The sequence below is a fragment of the Myiozetetes cayanensis genome, unplaced genomic scaffold, assembly GCF_022539395.1.
Source record: "Myiozetetes cayanensis isolate MyiCay16 unplaced genomic scaffold, myiCay2020 scf1, whole genome shotgun sequence".
NCBI classification, from domain to species: domain Eukaryota; kingdom Metazoa; phylum Chordata; class Aves; order Passeriformes; family Tyrannidae; genus Myiozetetes; species Myiozetetes cayanensis.
The window spans coordinates 150,016,105-150,025,147 of NW_026086604.1; the positions used below are offsets into that span (position 1 = coordinate 150,016,105).

The 9,043-nt window shown below is 50.8% G+C and overlaps 1 protein-coding gene across 1 annotated transcript in view; it reads left to right on the forward strand.

The window, feature by feature from the left end:
* Positions 1-5,891, forward strand: part of PTH1R (parathyroid hormone 1 receptor) — an 85,761-nt gene extending 79,870 nt beyond the window's left edge. The window contains exon 13 of the mRNA XM_050309785.1: positions 317-5,891. Within this exon, the coding sequence (XP_050165742.1) occupies positions 317-679 (363 nt within the window). The 3' untranslated portion in view covers positions 680-5,891. The remainder of the gene's footprint in view (positions 1-316) is intronic.
* The last annotated feature ends 3,152 nt before the right edge of the window (positions 5,892-9,043 follow it).

The following is a 9,043-nucleotide window of genomic DNA, read 5'->3' on the forward strand; positions in this document are numbered from 1 at the left end:
GACTCAGGTGCCTCTGGAGGTGCTTCATCCCACTTGATTACTTGATTATGAAAGGATTCTCCCCTGGGTTTGCTCTTGGACAGAGTTCACCCACATTTTCAGCCACTCAAGCTTCCCAGTGCCAAATATTCCACGTGGGAAGGGGAGACTTAACGTGACTCTGCTGTTCCTTCCCATTCCATAGAATCACTGAATCTCCTGAGTTGGAAGGGACCCACAGGGATCATCAAAGCCCAACTTCCCCCCACAGTTTCCCACCCTCTCTGTCTGTGGATCCCCCCCACTCACGCTTTTTTCCCCTCCCTTCCTCTCCCAGGTCCAAGCAGAAATAAAGAAGTCATGGAGCAGGTGGACTTTAGCCCTTGACTTCAAAAGGAAAGCACGGAGTGGGAGCACAACCTACAGCTATGGACCAATGGTGTCCCACACCAGCATCACAAACGTAGCCACCAGAGGAGCGCTCGCCCTCCATCTCAACACCAGGCTCATCCCGGGGACCCTCAACGGGCACCGCAATCTGCCGGGGTACGTGAAGAACGGCTCCATTTCCGAGAATTCCATGCCCTCCTCGGGGCCGGAGCAGTACAACAAGGACGAGGAATATCTCAACGGCTCCGGGCTCTACGATGGGGACAGACCCACGGTGCTGGTGGAAGAGGAGAGGGAGACGGTGATGTAGAGGAAGGAGGGGGAAACCAACCCAAAAGAAGCAGAAGGATGAGAAAGGTTCCTGGCGAGCATTTGGCGGGTGGAAGAACCATCAGGCCACGCGCGTGGAACGCCGAGGGTTTCCGTGGAGTTTCCCTGCTCTGTGGAGCCAGAGGTTGAGTTATACGGGAAAAACGAGCGGGCCAGCAAGGTTGGCCGGTTGTGGATCCCACCCACGGACTCGGTGATCCACGTCTTCCTGGCGTTCCCAGGGCAGGGCTCTCCACACCCTGCTGGACCACAGAGACGCTGGGAGCTCTCCAGGGAGGGCTGGGGAGCACCACGAGGGTCCCTGGAGCTCCTGGAGAGCGTGGGCAGCCGAGGGGGACGGGAGCCCTGGGGCACTTGGCCTGCTGGGTCCAACCTGTCGTCCTTCCCTCGGGAATCTCCTCGGCAAAAAGTGCTCCTCTGGGCTGGGGAGGGGGTCACAGCCCGTGGCTGCAGGAGACAGGCAGAAAACTCTCCTTCCTCTCCCCGAGTCCCGGCAGCAAGGCAGGAACCAGCGGGAATTCAGGATGGAAAATGTGGTTCTCAGAATATGCAACGTTTCTGTTCTTCCAGGTGCAGCAGAGATGGAGAGGGGCTTTCCAAGGGCAGGGAATTCACAGATCTTGGAGGGGGTGGGGTGGATAAAATCAGATCAGAGGGGACCTAACTCAGCCCTCCCTTTTTGGGGAGGCTCATGGGAAGAAGCTTCATTTCATTTTTAAACCTCTAAATTGTTCTTCATTCTGTTCTCTGAAAATCCTGATCCATTGAATCATAAAATCCCAGGATGCTTTGGGTTGGAAGGGATATTAAAGATCATCCAGTGCCACCCCCTGCCATGGGCAGGGACACCTCCCACTAGCCCAGGTTGCTCCAGCCTGGCCTGGAACACTTCCAGGGATGAGGCAGCCACAACTGCTCTGGACAAGGGGTCCAAACCCTGGTGAGGAGAAAAACTCCATCAGCCTTGTGCCTGTGTCCCCCAGAAGCACAGACTGTGGGATACAGCCAGACAAACCCACCCTCAGGAGATCCAAAGGCCAAATTTGATGGATAAAAGCACAGGGATTGCTCCTGGATGCTTTTGCAGAGTGTCCCCAGAGGCTGCTCTCTGACTTGTGCTGGGGCTGATCCTCCAGGGAAGGGTCTCTGCCTGTTCCCAGCAGTGACACAGAATTGGTCAGGAGTCAGGAGTCAGGAACAGCCACCAAAATTCCTACTGCAGCAGGTTCTGCTGAGCCAAACTGGACCCTCTCTCCAGCCTCTGTCCTACCATCACGAGTCCTTTGCTCCAGTCCAAGACTCAGCTCCTCAGGGCCCTTTCTGTCCTTATTTCTTCCTTTCCTTCTTGGCAGGTTCCTGGTGACTGAAGCATTTTGACCACTTTCACTCAAATGCAACAGGAATGAGGTCTTGGGGAAGTTTGGGAAGTCCTTTAGGATGCAGGTGAGGTAAAATGGGAGAGCCTGCTCTCTGTTCTGATCCTGTGATGTCACTGCTCAGTCACATCAACCAGAACTTCTGAGGTGCATCTAGTCCATGCAATCAGCTGGTCCTGAGAGGGAAAGTAAGGGCTAAATTCCCCCAGACTCTGCAGGCAGTCAGGAAGAGAAGCTGGGACCTTGATCTGTGTCCCACAGCTCCTTTAACAACCTCCCAGCCTGGGCCTGACCCAAGCCCAGGGAAGACACACATGGGTAGCTCATGAATCCTGGAATCACGGAATCATTGGGGCTGGAAAAGCCCTCCAAGGTCACAGAGTCCCCCCTGTGCCCATCCCCACCTTGTCCCCAGCCCAGAGCACTGAGTGCCACATCCAGGCCTGCCTGGGACACCTCCAGGGCTGGGCACTCCAAACCTCCCTGGGCAGCCCCTGCCAGTGCCTGACCACCCTTTCCAGGGAGAAATTCCTGCTGATGTCCCACCTGCCCCTCCCCTGGCACAGCCTGAGGCTGTTCCCTCTTGTCCTGTAAGAGAGCTCTTTAAAGCCAGGATTTATCTGTGACATTCTTGTCCTGTTCCCATCATTAAAAGAAGTCAAATCTCCTCACAACCCTTTCCCACCAAATGGCAGCTACTGAAATGTAAATGTTCGAAGATTGATCTCTTTTCATGCTCTCTCCTTCTGCCCCTCCTGATTTGCTCACTCAAAACAATGTCTTGGTTATCCTTTCACCGCTGGAACAGAGAAAACACACCAAAAAACCTCCAAGCAGTGACTCAGTGTTTGCTTGTGTTTGTGACTGAGAACTCAGGATCAACAACGTGTTTGACAATCACTCAGCAAAGCTCAAGGAATCAGCAAAAGCCATGAAATTATTTATAAACAAATACAACACCCTCAGCAAACACAGCCCTCACTGACATCCAGAGTTTGGCACTGGATTATTTAGAATAAATGTCTAAAACCTCTTGTTAGACACAGATAAATTTACACAGGCACAGAGGATTTACAGAGGAAGAAATATTTTTTTTTAAGCCTTTTTTAATTGCAAATTGTGAATAATAGATTTTTTTTTTTTTTTTGGAGGGGGGAGCATGTGAATGAACAGTATTCCTGCAAAAATTGAGGGAATGCTGATACCAAACCAGGGGGAAAAGTGACATCCAGGCACGACAGAATATCTTTGTCAAAACCTGTTCCTGCCATTCCTGGGCTGATCCCAAACTCCTGATTTGAGTGTTTGCATCAGGATCTGTCAACCAGAGATCCAAGGTGGTCCTTGCCTGATTTTAGTGAGGAAGGATCAGACCTGTGGCATCTCAAAACAGAGAATAAACCCCGATTCATGGCTGGGATTTGCTCTGGAAGGACAAGCAGAGGCCAAAGCCTTTGGATCCAGAGCATCCCCTTGACCACAACCTGCTTTTCCTCCCGAGTCCCTTCCCCTTCATCTCCCTCTTTCCCAGATGGGCACAGAGCTCTTAAATCCTCTTCAGCCTTTTTATTTCCTCAGGATGACTTTTTGGCAGCAGTTTTGCCCTCTCTGCTTTGCAGACAAATGTTTTGATCCCTCCTCTCCACTGCTTGGTCCTGGTTCAGATGAGATCACGTCTTGTCCTGTTCCCCACCGTTCCTCAGCTCTGCTGCCTCTTGTCTGATAAGTTTTGGAGCCAAGAGTTCACAAAGATCTCCCAAAATCCAATTCTTCAGCCAGGGATTGGCTTTGTTTATCTGTTTATGGGCAATCAGCTGAAGGTCACGGGACATCGACGGTGCTGGGCAGAATTTCCCACTTTTTAAACTATAAAAACACACGAAGAGGGAACATCTCCAAGTTTTTATCCCTGTTTATCATCTTGTCAAACTCAATATCTGGATTAAAGCTTTTAACTTCAGGTTCTGATGGATCAAAAAGTCGAAGAAACCTCATTTATAGGTTGAGTTCTATTTTTCTTTTCCCCCTGAACTCAAAGACCTGGAGTCAGTTTGACCTGCAGAGTTCACACAACCTTCACTTTCTCTGATTCCCCATGAAACATTCCTGTGCCATTCCATAACCTCACCTGCCCATGGAAATCAGCTGAGGGTTGGGCAGGGCCCAGGAGCAAGAGGAGGAGTTGTGGAGGAGCTGACCCAGCTGATCAGGAGTAATTGGGGAACCTTATAAACCTGGCTTCTTTTCAGGCAGATAAATCATTGCCTAATTAGGATTTCTCCTGATTGGGGAAGTCTTGGGACAGCAAAGGGGAGGGCGTGACAGTGTCAGTACAACTTTCTCTTCCCCTTCACCCCCACTGGCACTTTTCCCTTTCATCTCACCTGTAAAAGTGGTAAAATAGAACAAACTCAGCTTGAGAACCCGGAATGTTGCATCCATTTGGGATGAAATCCTGACCCCAGGAAAATCAACCCCCCAGTAAATGTCTGTGGATATCCATGGAGTGGGTTTCACCCATAAATTCTGCAGAGGAAAAAGGCCAATGATTTAAAGAAATTACCTCCCCCCTTCCCAAAACCTCACTGGGATTTCAGGGTGGCTTTTTCCTTTGGATCAAGAGCACGGCAGGAAATCCCCAAAGCAGAAATCCAGAGGTGGGAGATGGGTCTGAGGGGCAGTTTCCTCTCCTGAAATGCTCCAGCATCATTTTGTACTGGGAGCAGCTTCTGCCTGTGGGGATTTAGGATGTGGTAGACACTTGGCCAGAAAAAGGCCCGAGATTAAAATGTTTGGGATGGGTGGGATCAGTGTTTCCAAAATGCCTGGGGTCACATCCACTGAAACAGAGCTGCAAGATCCACTGCAAGGGGCTGAAATGAAGGGTGTGCTCCAGGCAGGCAGCCCTCAGGTGCCCCAAACAGGAGACAAAGCAATGAGCTCACCAGAGAAGCAGCATCTGCTTAAACCAGAGCTTTCCAACAGGCACAGGCCCTGCTAAATCCAGACCTTTCCAGCCAGGCCAAGCTTTACCTTTTCCTTTTTTTCCTCTGTCTGAATTAAATGATTCTTCCTTGAGAGCTGCAGGGAAGGAGGAATTACAGAATCATGGGATGGTTTGGGGTGGGAAGGGACCTTAAAGCCCATCCAGTCCCAGCTTCTTCCACGGGCAGGGACACCTTCCACAGAGCAGGTGGCTCCAGCCCTGTCCCTGAACGAGAATCCATTGGCTGTGGAATATTTTGAAGGACAGGTTGTAGGAGGTGGAGCTGGGGGGAGAGGGAAGAGGACAGGCACAGCCAAAGCCATCCCCAATCCCATCCCCAATCCCATGCCCGTGTTCCAAAGTGCTTTGTCGACCTCTTCCCATGTGGGTGAGCTGGGGGTGGGGGGAGACTGAAGAGACAAACCTGCTGCTAAACCCCATCCCTTCATCTCAGCAGCTTCAGGGGGGCCCAGCCCTGGTGGGCACCGGAATTGGTGGGATCTGAGTGTTGGGAAAAGGCCTCAGCCATCGCCAGGGATTATTTTCAAGGTGTTGGCTCTGGGAGAGGAGCCGGGGGGTGTTTGTGCCCCTCTGTCACAACGTGGGTTTTCAGACCTTGTGCCACTTCAGGGGAGGGACAAAGCCCCCAGATGAGAGGCTGAAATTGGGATTTTTCTCCCCACGTGTCCCAGGCCTTGCCCTGTGTGTGTCAACATTTCCATCCCCCCCTCAGCTTTCCGTCGGGACCAAAGGAGCGGGCGGGCCACGGCAAAGCACAGGTGTGTGTGTGTGTCAAAGGGAATTCCAATAAAAACCCACCTTGACTGATCCTCGGGGAATCTTCTCCCGTGTCCTTTCCTGTCCGTGCCACTCAGAGCCTCAAAAATCCAGCGGGGCCGCTCTTGGAGGGAGGCGAGTTGGGAATTCCTCTGGGTTTGGGAGGGAAGGAGCTCCATCAGCTCCTGCAGTTCACTGAGGAGGCAGAAAGATGGGATTGAGCTGGAAACCCTTTGGGAAGATCTCACACTGGGTGGCTTAAAAACCTGCCTAAGCTGGTGCTTTTTCAGGAGCATCAGGAACAAACCTGGGCAGCTCCAATCCAGCCTTCCTGTTGGGAAGCAGCTTGTGGAGATGTTTTAATTCCACTGCTGACATCCTTATCCTTAATCTTGGTTTGGCTCCAACAGCTTCTGACTCAGGGAATCCTGGAATGAGTTGGATTGGAAGGGACATTAAGGATCATCCAGTGCCATCCCCTGCCATGGGCAGGGACACCTTCCACTATCCCAGGTTGCTCCAGCCTGGCCTTGGACACTTCCAGGGATCCAGAGGCAGCCACAGCTTCTCTGGGAAATCCATTCCAGGGCCTCCTCACCATCACAGCCAGGAATTCCTTCCCAGTATCCAATATAAATCTACCCTCCTTCATCTTAAAGCCATTCCCTGTGTCCTGTCCCTCCAGGCCTTGTCCCCAGTCCCTCTCCAGCTCTCCTGGAGCCCCTTCAGGCCCTGGGAGGGGCTCTCAGGTCTCCCTGGATCCTTCTCTTCTCCAGGTGTTTAGTGGTGAACTCTGGAGCCATTTCACTGTGGAGTGGCCAAAAGAGAGGGGAAGGGCTCCAACAGGAGGAGGGAATTCCAAAGAGCTCCTGGAAGCCCTGAGCAGTCTGAGCAGTGGGATGACACTGTGGAAAGGTCTCCCCCAGCGATGTTTCACTGGGATTACGTTTCATCCACCCCAGCTCCTCTCCCAGCTGTGGCTGCCCCAGCCCTGGAGGTGTCCAAGGCCAGGGTGGAGCAACCTGGGATAGAGGGAGGTGTCTCTGCCCATGACAGGGGGTGGAATGGGATGGTCCTTAAGGTTCCTTCCAACCCAAGCCATTCTGTGATCCAGATTGACCATAAAAACCTGGATTTCTCCCCCCTGAGAAGCAGAATTCACAGTATTCTGGGTTTTCCTTCGCTCCTGGCTTTTCCAAAGGGATGGTCCTTCTGGTTCTGGTTCCCTGCAGAGAAACACAGGGACTGTCGTGAATCTGGAAGCACAGAAGGGAAATCTGGGAAAAGCAGCAGTGGATTGGGAGAACACAGAGTTGCTGAACCTCTCAGAGAATCTCTGAGTCACTGGAGGTGACCACGGTGTGTTCATTCCCTCAGGAGCTCGTTCAGAGCTGCCTAAAATTGGCCAGGTTGTCTGTGCCCCTGGAAATTTCCTGGAATCCACAATCCAGAGTTTATAAAAGGGGATCAACCATCCAGAGTCATGTCCATAAAATGGGATCAACCATCCAGAGTCATGTCCATAAAATGGGATCAACCATCCAGAGTCCATAAAATGGGATCAGTGACCCAGAAAAATGTTTCTAAAGCAGGATCAACAATCTAGAGTCTATAAAATGGGATCAACAATCCAGAGTCACATCTATTAAATGGGATCAATGATCCAGAGTCTATAAAATGGGATCAGCAATCCAGACGTGTTTATAAAACAGGATCAACAATCCAGACTCTATAAAATGGAATCAACAATTCAGTCTCATCTACAAAACAGGATCAATGATCCAGAGTCTATAAAATGGGATCAACAATCCAGAGTCATGTCCACAAAATAGGATTAACAATCCAGACATGTTTATAAAACAGAATCATCAATCCAGAGTCTATAAAATGGGACCAAAAATCCAGTGTCACATCCATAAAACTAGGAACAACAATGCAGAGTCTATAAAATGAGATCAGTGATCCAGAGTCCATAAAATGGGATCAGCCATCCAGAGTCACACCTGTAAAACACCATCTCCTGTTTTGCTTTTGGGAAGGAAAAGCTCCCCATTACCTTTGACTCCAGGGCTGGAAATGTCCCTTTGGCTGTTGTTGGTGTTCAGGGGGGCCATATTTTGGGATTAAATCATCCCTTGACTCTCTTGGAAGTTTTAAGGAGGATGGAGGAACGTCACACCCAGAACAAGGCTGGGTGACTTCAAGCAAAAGCTGCTCCATCGATTTTTCCAGGCCATCCAGAGGCCATCACCCCCCCAACCATGCTTATTGTCATTTTTAGCCCTGATGCTTCACAGAGGGAACTGCAGAGAGAAAGGAGAGCCTCTGGAAAATCCAATGTGTGACATTCCCAGCTGGTTATTGTGCCAGGCAGGCAGTCCCATTGGATTCACAAGCCTCAGATCAAGAGAACCAGGGAACATGAGGAAAACAGTGATTTACCCTCAGATTGGGTGAGATTGGAGGGTCTCATTCACTGGGAATGTCAATTGGAGTGGAGATTCCACGCCCTCCAGGTTGTTTCATTTTCTGACCATTCTCACTGGAATGTAATTTATTTTTCTGGTGTTTGATGAGAAATTCCCAATCACTCAAATCATTGCTCCTCATCCTTCTGCTCTCCTTTGGTTTCCAGCCTTTCCCCTTCCTTTTGACAGGCCTCTGTGAAGAGGAGCCATTGCCTGCTGAGAGCAGAGGCTTCAGAGCACCAAATCCACTTTGGGAAATGATGAGAGGACTCTCAGAGAGAGGGCTGAAAATGCTCTGATTGTCGTGCTTCTTAATTCTGATCGTTAGGATTGATTATTGGTGGATAATCCCCTTTTCCTGTGTCCCAGGGAAGATGGAACAGAGCTCAGAAACACCATCCCTCCTCTCCACATCGCCCTGGAGAGGCTGAGGAAAGAGTCTGCTTTGCTGACAAGTGTTCCCACCCCGAATTTCTGTTCACTCAGCACTCAGATGAGCAGGGGGAGCTGCCCCCTCTCCACGTTTTTGGTGCAAACCCCCCTGGATGAAAAACCTCCCTGCCTCTAAATCAGAGCAATTCTGGGGAGAGAACCCAGCTCCAGAACCGACTCCCAGATTTTAATAAGGCTTGATTCCCTCCCAGAAGATTTATTGTCCTCCAGGCCAAGGCACCAGAGCTCTGGGCTGACTCTGAGCCTGGAAGGACGGTGATTACATGAGGTCAGAGCTGCAGATT